General features: G+C 44.1%; 1 protein-coding gene across 5 annotated transcripts in view; it reads left to right on the forward strand.

The window, feature by feature from the left end:
- The window catches only part of LOC116503328 (alpha-2-macroglobulin-like), a 183,234-nt gene that overhangs the window by 42,175 nt on the left and 114,984 nt on the right, over positions 1-26,075 (forward strand). For all 5 annotated transcript variants that reach the window (XM_032209667.1, XM_032209663.1, XM_032209666.1 and 2 more), the window contains exons 9-20: positions 43-157; positions 2,064-2,173; positions 4,309-4,470; positions 6,123-6,347; positions 7,420-7,483; positions 8,554-8,699; positions 10,553-10,702; positions 12,286-12,450; positions 16,576-16,639; positions 20,567-20,708; positions 24,877-25,168; positions 25,785-25,911. In XM_032209667.1, the coding sequence (XP_032065558.1) occupies positions 43-157; positions 2,064-2,173; positions 4,309-4,470; positions 6,123-6,347; positions 7,420-7,483; positions 8,554-8,699; positions 10,553-10,702; positions 12,286-12,450; positions 16,576-16,639; positions 20,567-20,708; positions 24,877-25,168; positions 25,785-25,911 (1,762 nt within the window). The remainder of the gene's footprint in view (positions 1-42; positions 158-2,063; positions 2,174-4,308; positions 4,471-6,122; positions 6,348-7,419; positions 7,484-8,553; positions 8,700-10,552; positions 10,703-12,285; positions 12,451-16,575; positions 16,640-20,566; positions 20,709-24,876; positions 25,169-25,784; positions 25,912-26,075) is intronic.

Below are 26,075 nucleotides of genomic sequence, written 5' to 3' on the forward strand. Positions count from 1 at the left end.
AGAGATCACAGATTGCTGTTTCTTGGTTCTTGTGTCATGCAGGCAGATGGAGATGGCTGTTTCTCCAAGGTGGTGAACATGGAGCCGTTCCACCTGAGCTGGTATGGATATTTGATGGAGATCACCGTAGAAGGCAAAATCACAGAGGAAGGGACAGGTAACCTTCTTGAAACAAAAGAGCATCAATGAGCTGACAAAATGGCCCAGAACCAGGCTTAAAGCTCCCGTTTCCTACAAGGAAGGTTTGGGAGATAGCAATAGTAATAGCACTTAGACTTACTATATATACCACTTTACAGTGCTTGGCAGTGACGCGAAGTGAGGATTATGGTTGATGAAGCAAGGGCATGGCAGCGGCAAGAAGCAATGTCCCCACTGCTGTGTCCAACAGGCCAGGTGTCTCGAGTTTATGGCGGACATAAACATGAGATGCCTGGCATGTTGGACACAGTGGTGAGAATGTCCCTGCCACTGCTGCGTTCCGCCGACTCGCCTCCCACCTCCTCCGACCCCCCCGCCTCCTCCGACTTTTAACCCTTGCTCAGCTTAACTCGGAGCAAGGGTTAAAAGGTGAAAAATTCCTTATGCAAAGGAGGCCCGTAGTTCTCTCGCCTCCCCCTGCAGTTAGCACTAAGCAGACTCAGAGTCATCCACTGTGACTCTGGAGTCTGGCAGCAACTACCTTAGCCTTTTTCCTTTTAATTATTCTTTTCTTTTCCTCATGACACTGGTGAGGCCCCACCTCCCCTGCCTCCCCTGACTGCACGTCCCTGGTGCTTGGTGGCGCAATGATTAGAAAACAGTACTTCAGGCTACTTCTGCTGAATGCCGGCTGCCTGCAATTTGGCAGTTCAAATCTCACCAGGCTCAAGGTTGACTCAGCCATTCATCCTTCCGAGGTTGATAGAATGAGGACCGAGATTGTTGGGGGTGGTAGGCTAACTGTGTAAACCACTTAGAGAGAGTTGTAAAGCACTGTGAAGCGGTATATAGGTTTAAGGGCTATTGCAGCCCTCTCTAAGTGTTTTGCAGAGTCAGCCTATTGCTCCCAACAACCTGGGTCGTCATTTTACCCACCTCGGAAGGCTGGAAGGCTGAGTTAATCTTGATAGAAAAAAAACACCCCAGGCCATGTCTAAGTCTAATAGAGTTGTGGCATCTGAGTTATAAATGAGAAAAATATTCTCTGCTCCAACACCCATTTCACAGAAAATGAAGTGATGAGATTTTGCGGGGGGGGGGGGGATCAGTTGGTTGCAAGCAGTCTCAGACATACTAATCAAATTTGATGTCCAATAAAGAGAGTGCTGGCTCAGTGGTTAAGATTCTGGCCTTATAAGCTGGAAAGCTGACAGCTCAGGTTCGAGTCCCAAGCATTGCAGGACTGGGTGAGTTCCCTTCCTCACCCCAGCTCCTGCCAATCTAGCATTTTGAAAGCATGCAAATGTAGGTAGAAAAATAGATCCCCCTTCAGCAGGAAAGGTTACTGCATTCCATATTTTTGTGCTGGCCAAATGATGATGGACGTGTCTCTCAGACAATAAATTCCCTAGGCTGAGGAGTGGAGATGCACATTTCCCCTTTGAGCCAGTCACAACTCAACAGGGGGAAATCTTTAAAGGGCCAGTGGGTGCCAAATTCAGAGGAATTATGTCAGAAAAATCCATAAGGTGCTTTTTGAAGAGGCAACTGGACTTTCTTGTTTTTCTTTGAAGATGTTTCCCTTCTCATCCAAGAAACTTTGAAGGAGTTTCTTGGTTTGAGAAGCGAAATGTTTTCAAAGAAAACCCAGAAAAGTCCAGTTGCCTCTTGAAAAAAAATCATCTTTGGGATAACCATGACTTGGATGACTGAGAATCTCCATAGACATGTCAGAGAAATCTGCACAAGGGAGGACCCTGGAGATCAACTATTTAAATCTCTTGTCCAAAGCAGAAATCCATAAATGCAGGGCGAATGTCCGTCAAAAGAATCAGGCTTCTTGGCATTCCAGAGATGGGGAGTTTCTGGGAAATTGGAAAGGAAGGGTAGAGCCTTTTGCAGATGACATTTCTCTTCAACAGGAGTGGAGCTGAATGCCGCAGAATCCATTGAGATCACATCAACATTGAGCAAAATTATTTTTGAAGACGTTGACCTTTACTATAAACCTGGCATACCCTATGTTGTGAAGGTAAGATGGGAGCTGTAGTTTCTCTGCTAAGATGGATTTAAGCTGTATCAGCCCAGCCAGCCCCTCCAGTCTGCTCCAATGCCATTTCTTCACCCCAAACAGCTGTTATTGTAACTTTGGTCACTATACCACCTTTCTTGCCACAGTTCTTAAGTGAATAACTGCAGCTGGAATTTTGTATTTTGGATAGAAACTTTTTTTAAATAGTCTAAGACAATTTAAAAAAAGAATCCACACAGAATAAATTGAAGTAAAACATTTCAAACTATTCCACACAGAATAAATTGAAGTAAAACTATTTTTAAAAATTCTATGCACAATATGTTTCAAAGTATTGTGCATATAATTTTTAAAAATGGTTTCACTTCAATTTATTTTGGATAGAATCTTTTTTAAATAGTCTAAGACAATTTAAAAAAAGAATCCACACAGAATAAAACTATTTTAAAAAATCCTATGCACAATAAATAAAATATTATTTTAAAATACATTAACAAAATAAAAGAAAAAATCCAGCTCACTTACCAGCATGCAGGCACTCCAAGTCAATCCAGAATGATGTAGATGTTAATACAAAGAACTGAGCAAATTAAAATGGTGAAATTAGTCTCAGGGGAAATATTTTTCAAAGAAAAAGAGTGAAAAATATTTCACCATTTTTCCCACACGAGCCAACCTCCAACCTCCATGCCCCTCCCCTCCGGAAAATCCAGGAAGGAACACTGGCTACTTATCTAGCCAAAGTATTTCCTGGAGCTCTATGGTACTGGGTCAACTTTTCTTATAAAAGGAGGTAAAAAAGGCCGTGTGTGTGTGTGTTCCGTTATCTTGCTTTAATGTTTTAATATTTTCAATGAAAGTACTGAGACATAGAGAGAGGTTAGACAGAGTGTCTTTTGTCTTGCCCCGGTTAGGATTTCTTAATCAAATCCACTGCGCCTTCAACATGAAGCCAGAAAATCAGGACTTTTTAAAAACGCCCCGGGACACGGGACAAATTGTTAGAAATCGTGACTGTCCCACCAAAATCAGGATGTCTGGTCACCTTACGCATGGCCACATGGGAGTCTACAACCAATCAGAGTACAGGCCCTTGCTACAAAAACAGGAAACTCAAATCAAAGCCTAAGAGGGTATAAATCTTTCTCTTTCACTCACACATGTGCTCATTTGCCCAGGACCCAAAAAACCCATGTGATCCTGTCCACCACTAAATCATCTGTCCAAGCAGCCTCCATGTTTCCAGTGTCTTTCTCCCCACTTGGAACCGAACCCAGATGGACATTTCTTCCAACAGATGATAGATAGATAGATAGATAGATAGATAGATAGATAGATCAATAGAGAGAGGGGGGAGAATATAAATAGGAGGGAAGGAAGAAGCAAGCAAGCAAGCTGGAGTCTACAATAGGAGCCTTTCAGTCTTTGTTCATTAGCAGGATTATTAAGCAGGGGTATCCATGGAAATGATGGTGGTAGACCCAAAAAGTCAAGATGGCAGTCAAAGTCCCGATCATGCCTCAGTGCAATAGCAATAACACTTAGGCTTATGTACAATTTCACAGTGCTTTACAGCCCTCTCTAAGCAGTTTACAGAGCTGGCCTATTGCCCCCAACCATCTGGGTCCTCATTTTACTCACCTCGGAAGGATGGAACATTGAGTCAACTTTGAGCCACTTAGGACATCAAACTGCTGGTGGTGAGTAGTGAGTTAGCCTGCAGCTGAGGACCCAGATGTCTGGGGACAACATGCCGACATTGTAAACTGTCCAGAGAGTATGTAAAGCACTATGGGGCAGTATAGAAAGGCTATTACTATTGCTATCATCCCCTGTAGATGCTCTTCTCTGAAACTCCCAAAGCCCTTTTTCCCTAATGAAGAGTCAGTTTATTAAACCAACCTGTAACACCATCTCTCAGCGGCTCCTTGCTTGGGTTTAGAAATCGTCCCCTTTCTTTCTCAGCCGTAGCCCCAAAAGCTACTCACAGGCTCAAATCTCCCCTGCTAGTCTCCTCTTTTACACAGAATTGTAGTGATGGGGAAAAGATTAAGATGGCTTGATGGGAAAGCTTGGCGTCCCTGAAGGAAAGGCAGAATTGGTAAATCCTGAAATATTCGGCTTTTCACGTGCAGGTGAAGCTGGTAGACAGCAACGAGGTACCGATCAACAATGGAAAAGTGGAGATTTTGATGACGGCAACTGACCAGCGGCTCAGTCAAGTGACGGATGCTGAGGGAAGAGCTGAATTCTCCATAGAAACCACTGATTTCAGAGGCGACGATTTGTCTTTTACGGTTAGTCTTCTCGATTTGCGACGGCTGCATTTCATGACATTCCCACTTGATGATTTGTCTTTGTTGCTCTCCTCCGGGAGGAGATTTCAATTTCGAAGTATGTCTAGCAGGACTAGCAGATTCTGTAAGAGCTTTGGTCCCTATATGCCATCCGTCTGGTAAACTGTGGGTATATATGCATATTTTGTTCATTATTTATTTATTTATTTACTGTTATTTTTGTCATATTTATGCAGTGTATTTTGGAGACGGTGACCCTTTGAGAGCTGTATGCAATGAAATTTCGTTTTAATGTATGCTGATTAGTATAGATTTAAAGTGACAATAAAGTTATTCTAGTTAGTTAAAAGTACTTAGGGCTCCTCCCTTTCCCCCCTCTGTCTCTCTGTTCTCATTGTCGCTATCTTCCTTCCCAAAGATGATTTTCCATCTTACTCATTCTGAAAATACCATGTATATTATCCTTTGAAAAGTCACCATTGAGATCCCCGCACAGGCTCGACCCTGTCATCTCCATGGCAAGAAAGGTTCCCTGTGGCTCTTTCCCAGATGTCTTTTCAATTGCCCACAGGCTAGAAGATTTCTTTGTGGTCTCCTGTCCGTGTATGGAACAGAGCTGACCCTGCTCTGTTCTAGATAAAAGAGGTGCAAGTGACCTTCCTCTCCCAAAGCTGGATTTTGAGTCCTTTACTGCTTAAGGAAGGGGGTGGGGTGGGGTTGGAGAGGTAAACGCAGAGCTGGTTGGGAGAAAATTTGCAAGTGTTGGGATAGGGAACTTGGAATTTAACAACATTAGTAGATCCTGGTGCAACAGGCAATGGGATGCGTGTGCACAGTGCGAAGAACAGGGTGGCAGCGGGGGCAGGACCGAAGCTGTGTTATGGTGTGTTCGAGAAGCGGAAGTCAGTAGTTTTCAGTGCAAGAAGCCTACAGATGCCACTGCCAGCTCGGTTCCAGCTGGCAAAGAGGTGGTGGTTGAAAGGATTGTCTTGTACCAAGAAAAGGAGGCGGCTGCAGGTATCTCACAACAAGGTGGGTGGTGAGATGCAGGCTGTTGGGAGTCCAGTGATGATGACTCAGCTCTGGCTTGCCTTTCCCTCTGCCACCAGCCATGGGATGAAGGTAAGGTCGCGGGACAAAGAAAGATGTGGTCATGGGGGAGGAAGCGGGAAGCTTGAGTAAGGGCTGGGCCTCTGAAGGAGGGGAAATGGGGTGACGTGTGGCGAAGGGAGAGAGGGCGGCATGCAGGAGGCCTTTGAAAGATTCTGAACCAAAGTCCCCTCAGACCCTGGGCAGAAAATAATAGGTAGAAAGACTGCAACAGCTGTATGTTCAATTTTTTGAGTACTGAGTTCTGTGGGTGTGGCTTGGTGGTGGGGTCATGTGATTGAGTGTGCTTAGCCATGAGTGACCTCAAGTTGGCCACACCCACTCAGTCACATGACCCCCAGGAAGCCACACCTACAAAGCTACGCCCACAGAACTGTTAGGAAAAAAATCAAATACCACCACTGCATCCACCCATGCATTATCTATTTCTAAATCTATTGAATATCTACCGTATATCTATACCTATCTATCGTCTATCGATTTCTCTTGCACTCTCAGCCAGCTCCCACCTAATTTCTCTAAATCTGTGCTTTTCTTCTCAGGCTACCCATCAAGATGAATCTTCGCAGGCTCTCAAGTACTGGCTTATACCCAGTCACGGTAGAGCAAGTCACACGTCGTACAAGTTTTATTCTCCAAGCAAAAGTTACCTATATATTGAGCCTGCATCAGGGATATTAAGCTGCGGCCACCATGAGCCAGTTCGGGTGCATTATATCCTTAACCGAGATGGTGAGACAGACGACGAGATTGTCTTCTATTACATGGTGAGTCTTCAGGTGAAGGCTTCATTCACAAAGCATGTTTGCTTCACTTGGTTAAACAGCTATCAATCAATCAATCAGAAGAGAGCTGGAAGGGACCTTGAAGGTCTTCTAGTACAACCCCCTGCTCAAGCAGGAGATCCTATACCATTTCAGACAGGTGGCTGTCCAGTCTCTTCTGAAAACCTCCAGTGATGAAGCACCCAGAACTTCCAAAGGCAAAGCTGTTCCACTGGTTAATTGTCCTCACTGTTAGGAAGTTTCTCCTTAATTCCAGGTTGCTTCCCTCCTAAATTAATTTCAGTCCATTGTTTCTTGTCCTGCCTTCTGATGTTTTGGAAAATAAATTGACCCCCCCTCTTCTTTGTGGCAGCCTCTCAAACACTGGAAGACTGCTATCATGTCCCCCCAGTCTTTGTTTTCTTTAGATTAGCCAAACCCAAATCCTGCAACTGTTCTTCATACGTTCTAGTCTCCAGGTCTTTAATCACCCTAGTTGCGCTTTTTTGCACTTTTTCCAAATGACAAGCCAAACATGTTTATTCAGCTGATAAAGATGGGTTCTCCCTAAAGGTGGAGGAATCCCAAACACAGACTGAGGCAGATATTTATACATTTCTTTGCTTCTGCTTGGTGACATAGGAGGAAACTTGCATGCGACAGATAAGATATAGAAATATAGAAATTATAAAAATAGTCAAACATGCCTTCCATGGTTTTGGTCACAAGCCTAATCCACAGGCTAGTCTTTTCCTTTGGGATTTTCCATGGCCACAAAGGCCTGCATAGGCCCGGATTTTAGCCTTGCCATCTCAACACATGTTCCCTTCAGGCAATCATCAAATTCACCAGATTCCTGATTAACACAATGGGTGAATTATTATTCTATTCTTTTAACCAAAAGGTTAAGCTAGACAATTGCAGCTCCACAATTCTAGGGGTCCATATATCTAACATGACAGCCAGTGCTTAGAGTTGGAAATCAATCAATCAATTGACTGATCGATCAGTCGATTGATCGATCGATCGATTTCTCCAAGGCGTCATATCTAACGGGATTTTTTTCCTCATGCAGGTCAAGGCTAGGGATAACATCATACGAACAGGGACACACAGGCAACCAGTGGAACAGAGAAAAGGTAAATGCTCCCCCTCTAAATTACACTCCCCCCTCCTGCTTGACAAAAAGCTTCCCAGAAGTTCCCCGGGTGTCTCCATCTATGGGGCTCCAGTTCTCTCTTGCTGAATGCTGGGTGCCTCTTTCATGTTATGAGTTATGAGTTATGAAAGTTTATTTATATGCCGCCCTTTTCCCTGGGGGGACTCAGGGCGGCTTACAACTCAAGGGGGGGGGAAACAAACATTTAACACATAAGAACAATACATAATTAAAAAGCACAACATTCATACCATTCGGGTGGGTTACAGTCTTTAGCCCCAGGCCTGACGGGACTTACAGTGGTTGGAGGGCAGTGATCTCTACGACCAGCAAAATTGCCCCGCTAGCAAATGTGATTGATGGGGGGAGGCAGGGGGTGGGGGAAACAGGGTCATGATTGGGGCCTTACATTATGTGGGGTCAGAGCTGGTTTCACATAAATAATTAGATTTCTTTTGAAGCTTGGCTTAAGGCTCAGGAGTTAATTAGGGCATCTGTCAGAACCCTGACTAACTTACTATCTGTCTGTCTGTCTGCCTGCCTGCCTGCCTGCCTGCCTGCCTGCCTACTTACCTACCTACCTACCTACCTACCTACCTACCTACCTACCTACCTACCTACCAGTTGTGGGTTGCAGGAGTATGCCCTGGTACGGGTGTACCAGAGCCTGCCCAAAGCACTGTGTACCATTCTGGTACGGTACTCTGGAGGGCCCACCCATCCGAACAAGCTCCTTACCTGTCCTTTAAAGCCTTTGGCGCTTCCACACACGTGCATGGCACATATAGCTTCTGCGTGATGCTCTGCAGAGCAGCTGGAGCATCACCAAGGTTTGCAGAGGCATCGTTGACAGATACTACGGTTGTCCATGCCATGCACATGTGTACGTGCACCTCGCGCATTCATGTGGAGGACGCCAGGCCCCTTTGCAACCATAGCAGTTGCAACGGGATCCAGAACCCATCACTGCTACCTATCTACCTAATGAAATTTATATGTCTCTTTCGAACTCTCTTTCTCTTTCCTCTACCTGGGACTTTCATCCTTTAGAAATCAAAGGAGACTTCCTTTTGAATCTCTCGGTGGATGTCGACACTGCTCCTAAGATCCACTTGCTCCTCTACACTGTTTTGCCCAGCAGAGAACTCGTTGTTGGCTCGAGAAACTTCACCGTAGAAAAGTGCTTCTCCAACAAGGTAAAACTGTGAATTTTGTGTTGTGCTGTTAAAGAAAGGCAGAATCTTAATGACCCAGAACAGGTCTTCTCTAAGCTGGTGCTCCTCCACTCTATTAATGGTAATATCCGCCAGGCCTTCTTTGCTCCTGATCCTTTGAGAAATAGTTCTTGAGTTACTCTTTTGCTATCTGCTTGTCCAGGCTGTTGCCAGACAGGTTCCCTTGAATGCCAGTATCTCAGTGGGTCATAACCAAGTTGCAGTGGAAAGAAAACCCCAAACATTGGCTAAACTTAAGCCTATTTTTGGGGAATCAGCCAGTAATCCCATTGATCCTGTCAAATTGTGGCTTGAGGTTAGTGACAGAGGGCAACTCAAGATTACAATATACATGACAAAGATTACTTCATTCCATTCATTTTATTTATTGGAATTTGTCAAACAAAAACAAGAACAAGAATAAGAGAATAAAAATACAATGACAGGGACGATAGGCACATTAGTGCACTTATGTAAACCCCCTCTTCTGACCACTTAAGTATGACATAAGGTCCATGGAAGTCAATTTGTAACTGAAAGTGTGAAAATTTTCAGCTGAGACAACTGAATCAAGTAGGGCATTCCAGACTTTGATAACTCTATTACAGAAATCATATTTTTTGCAGTCAAGTTTAGAATGATTTACATTGAGTTTAAAGTGATTGTTCGCACATGTATTATTGCGATTAAAACAGAAAAAGTCATTTACAGATAAGACATTGTTAAGGTGATAATGATTTAATAGCTGACCAGCTGCTGTAGGCTGTAAACCGAGATGATGAAATGAGAATGAGTCAGCAGGGTTACTGCCACTTTAAGAAGCTGTCTATATAAGAGAGGCCATGTGTGGGTGTCTCTATCTCCTTGTGTTCTATCTCCATTGTAGTTCTCCATGTATTCTCTCTGTGTGTGCTTCCATGTTAGAGTTGAAGATTGATTGATTGCCTGGTTTTGCCAGGCATGTGTGTGTATACATACATACATACACCCACATCTATACTTGTATCTGTACCTGTACACATACATACATACATACATTGAAATATCCTAAAAAGTTCCAGATGTAGTTATAAAAGAAGAGACAAACCATTGTGATCTCTGGAAGTTAAAATATATTATCCACTTAGGTGTCATTAGCCTCTGCTAACATCGTCATAGTGTAAAAATTACCATTAAAGAGATATCTGCCTTTATACATAATTAATCAATTTAGCCATTGCGGGTGTGATAGGCCCATCCACCTGCCTCCAACCTGTTATTTGCTGTTTTTACTTCAGATACGTTAATCGACGGAGGCTTGGCTCCTATTCCTTCCCCCCGTATCGAGCACAGCTTGGGCTGCTCATTCCCAAGGAATAACTCTGAGTTGTCTGATGTTGCTTTAACAGCATTCCCTCCAGTTCCCTGCCACATATCCCCCCCTCTTTTTCCGCTTCACAGGCACAACTGATATATTAACCAGCTTTGTTTGATGTTTTTCCCGTAATCTTGTAATTGGTCAGGATGAGGAATGAGACTTGAAAAACCTCTGTGTACTGTATTTTGCTGCTGGGTTGTCTCAAAATAGTAGTCACATTGTGTACACTCTGACAAACATCACTACATATAATTTTGTATGCAATACCTCGATCTGACCACACTCAACACAGTTCTAAATTATCCAAACTGAAAATTTCAAGCCTAGTAGCATAAGGAATTCTATTGTGTACAGAAGAGTGCAAGACTTTTCTCATGAAGTACTTCTGGATCACTTTCTCCTTCTGGATAATTTCTCCTTCCATTCATTCCACACCGAGAGAAAGTAGCTTTTTCAAAGACCTGGTTTATGTTTACAGGCCAAACTGTGGTTTTCTGAGCGAGGAGGTCTGCCTGGCCAGAAAACCCAACTCCATCTTTCAGCCAACCCCGGTTCCCTCTGTGCCATCCATGCCGTTGACCAGAGTGTCTTTCTCTTGAAACCTGAAGCCGAGCTCTCCCCTGAGAAGGTGAGTTCTAACTGTAGCAGTCACAACTAAATTTAAGAAGGTAGGGGAGGATGCAGGGAAGGAGAGGCAAAGAAAATTGTCCATAAATTAATTTTAGGGGAAGAAAATGTAGGAAAAATAGAAAGACAAAGCACGTGGACCGAGGGTAGCCCAATATCACAGTTCAGAGATTTGCCATAATGCAAAGTTGTGGTGAACACACTACTTTGGTGAAAGTAATGGATTAGAAATAGAATTCCTGGGGAACTTTGAGTCAGTTTTCAGAGTGTCAAGGTTCCGACTGACAAACCCAACTATCCAAGAAAGCTTGAGATTATCCAATCTATGCTAAACTTTATTGAGTATATCATGTCAGCACAGACTGAAGCAAAACCAACTCTAACTAGTTTCCATGGTTTTCACATAATTAAAGAATAGAATCTCCCTCCCTCCCCATAATTGCAGGTCATGTTGTCCAATTAAATGTCCAATTGTTGTTATGGAAAACTGCCCAAGTCTTAGTAGAACATCTGCTTAAACAACCTTGGTTCCCAGGGAACGATTTCTTGTTGCTGTCTGGAAATGACATCCCTCACCCCACTCCACCCGACTCTGTGGCAGCTGAGAAGTGGCAATGGCTACAATCAGCAAAATCTCCCTTTGAAGTTGACACAGAGTCCCAGAGCCAGTGTGGAGTCCTGGGGAAGGATGCAGACTAAGAAGCCAAATTCTGGTTCTCCATCAAACATAGATGCTTCCTTGGATCACTCCTGAATTCTTAACCCAGCCTGTTTCAGAGGTGTCTCAATGTAGAATAATCTGGATCACCTTGGCCAGAAGACCAAGATGGCCTCTGCTTTGAGATTTCCAGTAAAAGAGAACTCATCATTTCATGTGGTGGCTTGTAATGGAACATGAGAATGACCTTCGAAGACAGACAGAAAAGATTCTGCCTAAGGAACCCGAAACGAAGTAATGAGCAGAGAAAGAAACGTGGAAGGGACCTGTCCTAATTGTTCAACTGCTAAAAAGATGTGGCCGGATAACTTTCAGACTTGCAAGATTCTATTAATGTGGCCTTACAATTAACTGATCTTATTGTGTTTATTGTTTGGTCTGCTGTACTTGAGAAACTGATACCAACCTTGCAGGTTTGAAAGTACAACTCGCCTGCTGTCTCTTTTTACCACCTGATTGATTAGGGTGGATCCTCTCTACATTTCTTTCTCTGTCCACTACTCAGCTTCAGGTTTGTCCTTCTTTTATCTCATTTCTCTGCCTTCTCTCACCTCCCAAGGTCATTCTCCCATTCTATCAAGAGCCATGGTGGTGTGCAGTGGTTAGAAAGCAGGTACTGCAGGCCGGCTCAAGGTTGACTCAGCTTTCCATCCTTCTGAGATTGATAAATATGAGGACCCAGATTGTTAGGGGCAATAGGCTAACTCTGTAAACCACTTAGAGAGGGCTGTAAAACACTACGAAGCGGTATATAAGTCTAAGTGCTATTGCTATTGCACAGTCTGTTTCATTGGATGATAGCTTGATGGGCTGGAAGTTCCTCTAGCCCAAATCTACATCCTCATTTGCAGTCTTTCTGATTTCAGGTTTACAACTTCATTCCCAAGAAGGACTACATCTTCCTTACTGACCGCGTAAGGGATAGATTCACTTTTTATCCCTGTCCTATAGAAGAACCATCCAGGGGTGAAAGAATTCGCGGCCTACGGCGTTTTCTCCCTGAAGATGGGGATATTTACAACACATTCTGGGTAAGCATCAAATCTATGATTCCCCACATGGGAGGTGCTCTCATTAAGCAAGAAGTGAGTAATACGTTATCTTCTGAGCTGAAGTAGATTACTGGTATATTCCTGGGCAGATCCATAGAGATATAGTTTCCTTACAGGATCCAATCTGGGTCAGTCACAGGGACCAGAGGTTTTGTCTTCTGGGTCTTGTGCTGAAGCCCATCCTCAGGAAACCAGCACACATTCTGGTAGAGATATGTTCCCTGAAGATGGGCGCCAGCATGAATCTGAAAGCTTGGAAGACAAAATATCTTGTTCTGATAACTGACCGAGATTGGATCCTGCAACATTATCCTGTGATACATATCTTCACCTTCATTCACGATGTTTGTTTGGAATGTTTGGAATGTTTATTAACATTTGTAGGCCGCCCTTTTCCCTGAGGGGACTCAGGGCGGCTCACATAAAAATCAGGAAGGGGAATACAAACAATGACGTAGACACATATAGTAAAAAATAATAAGCAACATTCATTCATCATTCGGGAGGGGCGGCTATCTTTGTCCCCAGGCCTGACGGGCTAGCCAGTTCTTAAGGGCTGTGCGGAAGGCCTGGACGGTGGTGAGGGTACGAATCTCCACGGGGAGCTCGTTCCAAAGGGTCGGGGCTACTACTGAGAAGGCCCTCCTCCTTGTAGTTGCCAGCCGGCACTGGCTGGCCGATGGAATTCGGAGGAGGCCCAATCTATGAGATCTAATTGGTCGCAGGGAGGTAATTGGCAGAAGGCGGTCTCTCAAGTACGCAGATCCACTACCATGCAGGGCTTTATGGGTGACTAGTAGCACCTTGAAGCGCATCCGGAGATCGACAGGTAGCCAGCGCAGCTCGCGGAGGATAGGTGTTATGTGGGTGAACCGAGGTGCACCCACAATCACTCGCGCGGCCGCGTTCTGGACTAGCTGAAGTCGCCGGATGCTCTTCAAGGGCAGCCCCATGTAGAGCACGTTGCAGTATTCCAGCCTAGAGGTCACAAGGGCCCGAGTGACTGTTGTGAGAGCCTCCCGATTCAGGTAGGGTTGCAACTGGCGCACCAGGCGAACCTGGGCGAATGCCCCCCTGGTCACAGCCTTCAGGTGGTGGTCAAAAGATAGCTGTGGATCCAGGAGGACTCCCAAGTTGCGAACCCTCTCTGAGGGGTGTAAAATTTGACCCCCCAGCCTGAGTGATGGAATATTGGTCGAATCTTTGGGAGGGAAGCACAACAGCCACTTGGTCTTTTCTGGGTTGAGTACAAGCTTGTTAGCCCTCATCCAGTCCATAACGGCCTCAAGGCCTCGGTTCATCACGTCTGCCACTTCATTGAGTTGGCACGGGGCGGACAGATACAACTGGGTATCGTCCGCATATTGATGGTATCTTATCCCGTGCCTTCGGATGATCTCTCCCAGCGGTTTCATGTAGATGTTGAATAGTAGGGGGGATAAGACCGAACCCTGAGGCACCCCATATGTTAGGGGCCTAGGGGACGATCTCTGCCCCCCCACTAACACCGACTGCGACCTGTCCGAGAGGTAGGAGGAGAACCACCGCAACACGGTGCCTCCCACTCCCACCTCCCGCAGTCGTCGCAGAAGGATACCATGGTCGATGGTATCGAACGCCGCTGAGAGGTCAAGGAGAACCAGGATGGAGGGATGTCCTCCATCTCTGGCTCTCCAAAGATCATCGGTCAATGCGACCAAAGCGGTTTCTGTGCTGTAACCAGGTCTGAAGCCTGACTGGAAGGGGTCAAGATAGTTTGCTTCCTCCAAGGACCGCTGGAGCTGGAAGGCCACCACCTTCTCAACAACCTTCCCAAGGAAGGGAAGGTTGGAGACTGGGCGATAGTTATTAAGAACAGCTGGATCCAGAGATGGCTTCTTTAGGAGGGGTCTCACCACCGCCGCTTTCAGTGCGGCGGGGAAGTTCCCCTCCCGAAGAGAGGCGGTAACAACCGCCTGGATCCAGCCTCGTGTCATTCCACTGCTGTTAGTAACCAGCCATGAGGGACACGGGTCCAGTACACAGGTGGAGGCACTTACAGCCCTCATGGCCTTGTCCACATCCCCGGGGGCAACATCCTGAAACTCAACCCAGAGATGGTCTACTTGATCCTCTTGTGCCTCGGCTGGAACTGCAGGGATGGAGTCCAAGTCCGACCGAAACCGAGCAATTTTGTCCGCTAAGAATTGGGCATAATCCTCAGCTCTACCCTGCAAGGGTTCCCCCACTTCCCTCTTATTTAGTAGGGAGCGGGTTATCCTAAACAGGGCGGCTGGGCGGGACTCAGCGGACGCAACCAAGGTGGCTATGTGAGATCTTTTCGCTGCCCTAAGTGCCCTGGTGTATTCCTTGGTGCTGGTGGTTACCATTGCTCGGTTCGATTCGGACTTATCGGACCTCCATCGGTGCTCTAGGCATCTCCTCCGGCGCTTCATCTCCCGGAGTTCCTCGGTAAACCAAGGAGGTCTCTGGGATCCGCCGCCTCGGAGGGGCCGTAGTGGCGCAATCCGGTCGAGGGCCTCCGATGCTGCCGAGTGCCAAGCAGCAACCAGAGTCTCTACCGGACTGTGGGCGAAAGTATCAGGAATAACCCCAAGCTCCATCTGGAACCTTAACGGTTCCATAAGTCGTCTGGGGCGGAACCACCTGGTCGGTTCCTCCTCCCTACAGTGGGGGTTTGGTCTCCGGAAGTCGAGCCTCAGTAGGAAGTGGTCTGACCACGACAGGGGTATGATGTCGTTACCCCTCAGACCAAGATCACCAATCCACTGCTCCGAGAGGAATACGAGGACGAGCATGTGACCCGCCGAATGGGTTGGGCCCCGGATTACTTGGGTCAAGCCCATGGCTGTCATGGAAGCCATGAACTCCTGCGCCCCATCAGAGTTTTCACCGAGCGACGGCAAATTAAAGTCCCCCAGGACCATCAACCTAGGGAACTCAATCGCCAGCTCGGCTACCGACTCGAGGAGCGAGGGGAGGGCTGCTGCAACGCTGTTGGGAGGCAGGTACGTTAACAGCAGACCCACTTGACCCTTGAGGTCCAACTTTATCAGCAGAGACTCACACCCGACAAGCTCCGGAGCAGGGACCCTACGAGGAACTAACGACTCCTGGATAACAATGGCCACACCCCCACCCCTTCCCTGGGCTCTCGGCTGGTGCAGCACCTGAAATCCTTCTGGGCACAGCTCTACAAGGGGGACTCCTCCCTCTGGGCCCAGCCAGGTTTCAGTAATACATGCCAGGTCTGCCCTCTCGTCTAAAATTAAGTCCCGGACGAGAGGAGCTTTATGTACCACAGACCTGGCATTTAGCAACAGCAGCCTGAGTCCAGGGTCCTGACTACTTGCACCATCTGGTCTCGGAGTGGGACTCATAGGGCCGGAAGGAGGGATCTCTGTGATGTAGCGAACCCTCCTTCCCCGGTAATGGCGATATACTTTCCTTATTTTCTTAATAATTTGTCCTTCTTAAACATTTGCCCTGAGATTTAATCTGACCTTACAGGTAGTCCAATGGTGAAATTCAATTTTTTTACTACCGGTTCTGTGGGTGTGGCTTGGTTGGCATCGCAGGGGAAGGATACTTGAAAATCCCCATTCCCAGCCCACTCTGGGGCCTGCCAAAGGTGGTATTTGCTGGTTCTCTGAACTACTCAAATTTCCGCTACCAGTTCTACAGAACCTGTCAGAACCTGCTGAATTTCACCCCTGAGGTGGTCCTCAATTTATGACCATAACTGAGGCCCAAAATTCTATTGATAAGGGAGACATTTGTTAAGTGAGTTTTGCCCTATTTTATGACTTTACTTGCTACAGTTGTTAAGTGGATCACAGCACCAAGAGTTAAGAGTCGTAATCGCACAGTGGTTAGAATGCAGTATTGCCAATTTCCATCAGTTGCTTGTCTGTCCCTTTAAGCGCCACCCAAATGGGCAGCGATATGTACAGAGGATGCAGCATTATGGGAAAAAAAATCGGTTTGGAAAATAATATATTCCTTAAGGTTGGGTATATTGAACGTACTGAGAATAAACAATGATCATTAGTTTTTATGAGCAGAAAGGACTGTTCCTCAGTGGCTCTTTGCTTCGTTTGGTAGGACTTCGGCGTGAACATTTTTACCAACACCAGGCTACGCATCTCAAGTTTCTGCCCTTTCGTTGGTAAGAACTGGAGTGGGGAGAAAGTAATAAGGGATCTTTTACAATCAAGCTACTTCCAGGATTGAGTTCTGGAACTCTTGCATGGATGGAGACCCCGACAGCTGAGATTTGATTCTATGTCCCTCTGTTCCAGAGGGGTTGAGAGGGAGTTGTTCCTTTGTTGCAGGAATTGGGTATGTTTACTCTAGTCTAATGAAAAGAAGGATTAGGGTAGTGGTCTTCCAATATTTGAGGGGCTGCCACAGAGAAGAGGGGAGGTGTCAATCTATTCTCCAAAGCATCTGAAGGCAAGACAAGAATCAGTGGTGGAGAATTAATTAAGGAGAGGACCAACCTAGAAATAAGCAGGTCTTTCCCGACAGTTAGAACAATTAACCAGTGGAACAGCTTGTGTTCAGAAGTTCCGGGTTCTCCAGCACTGGAGATTTTTAAGAAGAGATTGGCCAACCACGTGTCTGAAATGGTGTAAGGTCTTCTGCTTAAGCAGCAGGTAGAAGACCTCCAAGGTCCCTTCCAGCTTTGTTGTTTCATTTTTCTGTACCCTAGAATTCACATGATCTGCCCTGTGTTATTGTTACAAACGATGTCACCACATGGGCAATGCCCCTTACTTTCTCTTGATGTCCCCAAATCCTTTTCCTGAAGTCTCTTAAGCAATTGAGAAGAGCCCTAGTGGCACAGTGGTAAGAATGCAGTATTGCAGGCTAATTCTGCCGACTGCCAGCAGTTCAAATCTCACCAGTGCTTTTGCTATTCCTAACTTGTTGAGGACCCAAATCCTGACTTGTACAGAGACACGTACCATAAATAAATATAAATAAATATAAAGCAACAGATTCTCCTTCCATTGAAGCATCAATAGGCTAAAAAAGCCCACCACTAAACAAAGCATAATTCTCAGGGTTAGTGTTAAGAAAACCTTGAAGAAAAGGTTTTTTTTTAAAAAAAAATGTCAAGATGGCAACTAGACCTGTCTGTGTGAAGCTTTTCTCCCTCTCTTTTTTAAACATTTCTTTTTTATTTTTTATTTTCAAAACAAACATAACACATAGAATCTTCTTTCTTTACATACTGTAGAAAGTGTATCAGTTGGTTACAAAAGGCTTTCGTGCATCTCTTCCACCGTCATCAAGTATAATTCATATTAAATCAAGTATTTTAACTCATATTTTTATACATGTTACCATCATCATACCTCTACTTTTATTTGACCATAATTGTTTCATCATAAAATATACCAAAATTTAATACATAACCACATACTGGCATTTCATTTACTATTTCTAGAATCCTCCAATAACACTGAATCCTTATGTCCTGTTCTAGCTAAGCATCCATAATATTTAATAACAGACTTTTCTAATCCTCCTTTCCAAATCACTGTTTACAATTTACATCCAGTTTCCTTATGTTGTACCCATACATATATAAAAATTATTATCATTTTCCCTTCTTTATTTGACTATATCCTATATCATAACATTTTCCCCCTAATAATCAAACCTTAACTTTATCCAATTTAGTTCTTTTTTAAATTAACCTTTAGATATAATCCAAAAGGATTTCTGATCTTCCCTTCATGGGTATCATTCAATGTACATATCCAATTATTGCTTATCATAACACTACACATTGTATACATTATTATCATTATCAATTTTTTGTTTAACTATACCTATTATCACTAAATTTCACTAAGTTTAACTAGTTTTAAATTATACTCTTCCATCTATCAACCTGTATCTTTCCAGTAACAAACCAATCTCATATCTTTTGCCATTTGTGGTACTAATCTTCTAAACAGCTTCTTGATCAACTTTGTATGGACTTCTCTTAGCAACTCCTTGTTTGTAAGATCTCTCATATAATCTTGATGCCCTCTTTCTATTTCCTTACTCTGTTTGTCTTTGATTGTCAGCAGTGTTATCAATATTTTTGCCGATAAAATTTCATAGTCCATAAATTCTTTAATTATTTCTTCTTCTTCTTCTTCTTCTTCTTCTTCTTCTTCTTCTTCTTCTTCTTCTTCTTCTTCTTCTTCTTCTTCTTCTTCTTCTTCTTCTTCTTTTTCTATATCTTGCCCTTTGGGATAGATTTCCTCTCCATTTAATTCTTCTTTCAATATTCCATTCTTTCCATTTTCAAAAACAAATCAATTGCCATAAATATCAGTTTAATCTCTTTATATTCATTTTCCACTTTGATTTTTGGGGTTTCAATCACCTCATTTTGCATTTGATAAACATTGTCAATTTTTTCATCATATTTTGCTGTTAGATGCTCTAAGTATTCCAGTTTTTTTCTATTCTCTCATTTGTATTTGATAACTTTTGAAGCCTTTCTCTTTTTATGTCTGTCCATTTAAAGAGGTATGACTTTGATCACCCAATTGCAGCCACCATCTTGTTAGTTTCTGGTTTCCTCCCTCTCCCCTCCTCGCATCAATTAGATAGAAGAGAATAGAATAGAATTCTGAGAGGTTGATATTAATTAGAATAGAATGGAGTGGAGTAGAACAGAAAAGAACACTTCATTTGGCCAAGTATGATTAGACACACAAGGAATTTGTCTGTGGTATAACAGTTCTCAATGTACATGAAAGCAACAGAGTAACAATAATCATAATATGTAAAAAGATTAAATCATGGCAACTGGACCAAAGTTTACTAAACTGAGATGTTTCATTACTCATCAAGGTTTAACTCCTTATGTCAAAAGGAAACGTTTGGGTTAGGCAGAAAGTCAAAGAGTAATTGAGTAGGACTTTGGTCCAGTTTGCCACAATGTAACTTTTTTTACATACTTCTGGCTTGGATTTTAGTCATTTAGTCATTTATTTGACATTTATAGGCCGCCCTTTTCCCTGAGGGGACTCAGGGCGGCTTACAATTTATAGGAAGGGAGTGCAAGACAAAACACAAAAAGAAAATGTGGAGTATAATAAAATAAAACAATAAAACACAACATTCATTCAACATTCGGGTGGGGTGAGATTAGGGTGTTATCCCCAGGCCTGACGGGATAGCCAGATCTTGAGGGCTGTGTGGAAGGTCTGGACGGTGGTGAGGGTACGAATCTCCATGGGGAGATCGTTCCAAAGCGTCGGAGCTGCTACTGAGAAGGCTCTCCTCCGTGTAGTCGCCAGTCGGCACTGACTGGCGGATGGAATTCGGAGGAGGCCTACTCTATGCGATCTGATGGGACGAAGGGAGGTAATCGGCAGAAGGCGGTCTCTCAAATAGTCAGATCCACTACCATGGAGGGCTTTATGAATGGTAAGTAGCACCTTGAAGCACACCCGGAGATCAACAGGTAGCCAGCGCAGCTCACGGAGGATCGGTGTTATGTGGGCGAACTGAGGTGCGCCCACGATCACTCGCGCGGCCGCATTCTGGACTAGCTGAAGTCACCGGATGCTCTTCAAGGGCAGCCCCATGTAGAGCATGGGGCTGCTTGGATGATTGAGTCTTCATTTACATAATAATCACAATACGATGCCAGTAAGAATGGGCAGTAGAAAAGATAGAAAGGATAGTAATAATACCACAGCCACACAAAATGAGTGTCTATACTTAGATATCAAACAACAATTTTAATTGAGGGATAGATAGTAACCATCACAAAGAGGATGGAGTTTACAGGGGAATCTTACAGGTGAGGTTTGAACTCTGGTATAGAGTCCCATGAAGCAAAGAAGGTGGAAAGGTTGAGGCTTCCAGTGGTGAAATATTGGACATTGTTTCCCTGTTGCTCAAATGTCTGAAAGCCTCCAGTCATCCGCCATGAATTTATGCAGACAAAGACCAAAACTGGACCTGGGAGAGGAGGGACTAGTAACCTCCAAGTGCAACTCATCAAATGGCTTTCTCTCTGTATTACAGTGATGCCAGTAAAGTTTGAACCTCTTCCAAAATTTGTTCCTCCTAGGTTTTATGTTCTCCAGAGAATGGTTCCAACCAGTCCCTGAAGTTGCTTTTGATGCTGCCACTCCTCAGGTTGAGGCGGCCCCTAAAAGGACACCTCGGCACTTCTTTCCTGAAACGTGGATATGGGACCTGGTTATTATAAAGTAAGTAGATGGCATAGACTAAGACTGTGATGGCTAACTGTTTCAGCACTAAGTGCCCAAAGTGCACATGTGTGCATCCTCAAAATCCAATGACGTGCATCCTGCACACATCCTCCGTGCAGGCACCCCATCCTCCATGAAGAGCAGAGACCCGAAGACCAGCTGGCCAGTGGGTGTTGCATGCCCATGCACAGCAGAGCTGGGGCATCAGCTCCCGTGCCTGCAAAGAAGGCTCTGCATGCCACCTCTGGCATGAGTGCCACAGCTTTGCCATCACGGGCCTAAGAGGTTCCCATGGAGACCAATTTTTCCAACCTAGGGGGGCTTCCAAGCATGGAGGGCTATAGATCCCCCCTCCCATCCTTCCCCATGGCAAGTTTGAGCTGGCTTGGCTGAGCACCAAGGCAGTCGTAATCCAATATTTCTGGGACTTCCTGGGAGGAGCCTGCTGATGGTGGCAGCTTAAAAATTAGCCGTCCCCGAATTCCTAGTAACGTACCTGTTTAGATGATCATCCATCTGATGTCTTAACAGGTTTTCTTATCCTTCAGGCAAGAAGGGAAGAAGAAATAGTTTTGCTGGCAAATGCTCTTTGATTTTTGCAGCTTTTGTGCCTGCAGAGAGAGGGGGCCCAGCCCAAAGCAGAACGGGGTCCGTGCTGGGAATTTCAAACTGCCTTGTGCGGTACAAAGTAGGTCTCCCCCACTCAGTTCAAAGCTTTGATTGATTTGATCTTATCACGAGCTGAATCCGTTTGCGTGGACATTAATTGTTTATCAAGATTTTAGCTTCTTTTTTTTCCTCTGAAAATCTATTTACTTAGAGGCTTTTAAAATGGCGCCGAGCAGGCTGGACTCTCCGGTAATAATAACTTTTTGTTAAATGCCACAGAACTTTAAATTTCAAAGGAGAGTCCTTATCACTTGTTTTAAGGTTGTAACTTTGAGAAATGGTCATAAGTCACATTTTTCAGTGCCGTTGTAATTTTGAATGATCACTAAATGAACTGCTGTAAGTTGAGGTCAACCTGCGTTATTGTGTTAGATACCTGATTCATTGCTCCAGGACTGATCAATCTTTTATGCTGCTATCCCCCCTCCCCCAAAAAATGTATGGTTAGTGCTAAATTTATAATCCTAATTGAGCATGGAATTATGGTCATAAATCATTGCAGTTGTAAATTGAGGCACAATGATCTGGGCCTGATTTTTTTTTTTGCCATGGTCATTAAACAAATACTATGATTGTTAAAAAAATCATTTTTCCCCAATGGGGGTTGCTTGTTGGAAACCAGAACTAAATGCCAGAAATCAGCAAAAAAAACAAACCACTGCAAATCTCAATCATGTGACCCCTGAGGATTCAGATGACTGGTTGCCAAGTGCCCAAAATGTAATAATGAGATTGGTGGGTTTGTGCATGTGAATGCGCATGTGTGCAGCCATTATAACTTTGAAAATGTGTAGCTTTGGGGTGGGGGACACATAACTTCAAGCAAGTGTTAAGCAGGGGTGGGTTTCAGTGGTATGCACCAGTACGCCCGTACCCATTCATAAAATTTAGCATGTCTTCCTGTACCTGTTCTTCCGGAGGCTGTGTACTGGAACACTCCCTCCCATGGCCTGCTCCCTTGATCGCTCCCCACGCCTGCCCAGTCGCTGCTTGCTCACTTGCCCCACCTGTCTGCATCAGGCTTGCCCTGCCCACCCACTTCCTTTGCCAGAGTGGAGGATTGGGAGAAGCCCACGTGGCATGTGCTCCCTTATCTTTGACAGCCGCCTTGTTTCCAATGGGGGGGGGGGAATCCATGCAGAGGGAGGAAAAACTGGGATGCACCTACCCCACTAGATTCCCCCAGGGCTCTGTGCCCCCTAGAAACAGCAACCAGCTTTAAATTGAATGGGGCTGTTTGTGACTAAATGGGATAGAGAACACACATAGATGCAAGAAAGCATGGAGGTAATCTAGTCCAACCCTCTCACAAGGCAGCAGTCCTTACACTTCTCTTTAAGAGCTGTCCAGTGGCAGACATGAGGGAAATGGTGTGTGTGTGTGTGTGTGTGTGTGTGAGAGAGAGAGAGAGAGAGAGAGAGGGAGAGAGAGAGAGGAGACAAAGATAGAAAGAGAAAGAAAGAGAAGGAAAGAATGAGAAAGAGAAAGAAGGAAAGAAAAAGAAAGAAAGTTGGGGAGAGAAAGTCACAAGAAAGAAGGAAGGAGGGAAGGAAAGAAGGAAGAGAAAGAAAGAAAGTGGGGGAGAGATACAAGAAAGAAGGAAGGAAGAAAGAGGAAGAGAAAGGAAGGAAAGAAAGAGAGAGGGAGAGACACAAGAAAGGAAGGAAGGAAGGAAGAAAAAGACAGAAAAGAAAGAAAGAAAGTTGGAGAGAGAGAGAGACAAGAAAGAAGGAATGAAGGAATGAAGAGAAAGAAAGAAAGTGGGGGAGAGAGACACAAAAAAGAAAAAAGGAAGGAAGGAAGAAAATAAGTGGGGGAGAGAGACACAGGAAAGTAGGAAGGAAAGAAGAGAAAGAAAGAAAGTGGGGGACAGAGACACAAGAAAGAAGGAAGGAAGAAAGAAAGAAAGAGAGGAAGAGGAAGGAAAGAAAGAAAGAGGGAAAGAGAGACCGAGACAAGAAAGGAAGGAAGGAAGGAAGAAAAATAAAGGAAGGAAAGAAAGAAAGAAAGAGGGAGGGAGAGGCAAAAGAAAGAAAGAAGGAAGAAAAAAGAAAGAAAGAAGAAAGAAAGAAAGAAAGAAAGAAAGAAAGAAAAAAGAAAGAAAGAAAAAGAAAGAGAAGTTATGATCACAATTTAGCCCAAAATTTTGGTTGCTAAGCAAGAGCCTCGTTAAATGAGTTTCACCCCATTTTCCAACTTGGCCACTCCCACCTGATCACATGACCACTGAGCCGCTCCCACATAACAGGCCACACCTACAGACTAGGTTCTAAAAGTTTTTGAAACCCACCACTGGTGTTAAGCGGCTCCTTGTAATCAGTGTGAGCGATTATCCTATGTCGCCTTGATGGAGTTCATTGCAGGGAGTGACTGAGGACCACAACTGAGCCCAACATTTCTCTTGCTAAGCGAGACAGTTAAGTGAATTTTGCCCCATTTTACAACTTGTTAATTAGTGACAGGGTTGTTAAGTGAATGGCTTCCACATTGACTGTGCTTGTCTGAAGGTCATGAAAAGGGATCACAAGACCCTTGGACTCTTGTAAAAGTTTCAATTTAATTCTGGACCTCTTTCCTTGCCAAATAAATTTAGATACCATTTTGTTTACATTTCTGAAATATTCTTTCTCCAATCTTATGGGTATATTTTAAAATAAAAAAAGTATTTTGGGTAAGATGTTCATTTTGACTGTTGCTATTCTCCCCATGAAGAAGAGCTGTAACTTTTTCCACCATTCTAAATCCGCCTTAATTTTATCAAGTAGTTTATTGTAATTATCTGCTTTGAGTGTTACGCATCTCGCCATTAATTGTATTCCTAAATATCTCACTTTCTTTCCTATTTGAATGTTTATTCTCTCAACCAATTCATTTTTCTGCCCATTAGTCATATTTTTCACTAACATCTTAGTTTTTTCTTTATTTACCCTCAGATTGGCTGCTTCCCCATGTTCTCCCAGTACTTCCATTAGCCTCCTACCAGACCGCAATGGTTTTTCCATAACAAAAGGTCATCTGCAAATGCTTGGAGCTTAAATACTTCCTTTGTACTTTCTAGACCCTTAATTTGCTCATCTTTTCAAGTTATCCTAGTCAAGACCTCCAACACGAATACCAATAATAGTGGTGATAGTGGGCAATCTTGCCTTGCGCCTTTTTGGATTTTTAAGCTTTGTGTTGTATCCCCATTTATTACCACTCTGGCCACTTGATTGCAATAAATGGCCTTAAACATATTTATGAAGTTTTCACAAAATTCCATGTACTTTAACTGGAACAACATAAAATCCCATTTAATATTGTCGGACGCTTTTTTGTGTGTCAATAAATATCAAGGCCATTTGTTTCTCACTGTGGGAAGTGTCCAAATTTTGATCACATGACCATGAGGAGATGACAATGATCGTAAGTGTGAAAATGGTCATAAATGGTTGTAAGTCGAGGACTACCTGCAGTGGACTGCTTCCCTCACTTTCTATTCTCTTGTGTCCTACAGTGGTTCTCAAAGAAATAGCCATTCTCAAGTCCATAGTTCTAGTAGAAAGAGGGATGTATCTGAAGAACCCGAAGAGATTGCTGTTCCTGTGACCATCCCGGGCACCATCACCAAATGGAAAGCTGGAGCTTTCTGTCTTTCAGCAGACACAGGCTTTGACCTCGCCCAGCCCACATTTCTGCAGACTTCCAAGGCGTTCTTTATTAAATTCACCTTCCCATACTCTGTGGTGCGAGGAGAAGCCTTCCTACTCAATGCTACTGTCTCCTCCTACCTGACTTCCTGCATCCGGGTAAGGAGTGTTTAATGACTGCTGTGGGACCTTCCTATACGAAATTTTTTGCCTGTTAACCCTTGCTTAACTCTTAAAAGGCAAAAAATTGCTTATGCACAGGAGGCCCCTCTTTCTCTGGCCTCCTCCTATAGTTAACACTACGCACTGTTCCAAGTCACTGTGAATCTGGTAGCAACTACCTTGGCTTTAATTATTTTTTAAAAATTCTTTAAAATTCTTTCCTTTTCCTCATGACTGGTGAGGCCACGCCTCTCCTGCCTTTAGTGACTGCACGTCCCTGGTATATGTGTGTGTGTATGCGTGTGTACAGAGAAGATGGTGGCATAAAAGTCCAACAAGCAAACAAATATTCAGACACTCTCACAGGTGTTAAAAACTTAACAAATAAATAAAAGCAAAATTGGGGGAAAAGAACATTCACCTAATGATAGTATGACTATTGTGAAGGCTCTTCGTGGGATCCCCAATGTTGTTGAAGACACCATGTTTTCAGGGCCTTTTTGAAAGGCTCACAGGGGCCTCATGGGAAATGATGATTATGAGCTTTTTCTCTGCACTGCAAGCGGGATGTATAGATTTCCCATTGAACTATTTTTTCTTTCCAAATGGACAGGTCAGAATATCTCTGACTCCTTCTGATGACTTTGAGGCATTTCCGATGGAGAAGATGGAGGATTCCTATTGTATCTGTGCAAACGGAAGACAAACGGTGTCATGGATGATCACCCCTAAAATTCTAGGTAAGAGGCAACTCTAACAGTGGAGCCATTACTTAGAAGATGAACTTTTCCCTCCATGTGTAACGTAAATCAAGGAGCAGAGTTTTAATTATATCATTTCCTCCTAAGGATTATAATGCATGTGAGAAAGAATCTACATACAAGATTCTACTAATGTAGATTTA

This window comes from Thamnophis elegans, chromosome 2, assembly GCF_009769535.1.
Source record: "Thamnophis elegans isolate rThaEle1 chromosome 2, rThaEle1.pri, whole genome shotgun sequence".
NCBI lineage: Eukaryota > Metazoa > Chordata > Lepidosauria > Squamata > Colubridae > Thamnophis > Thamnophis elegans.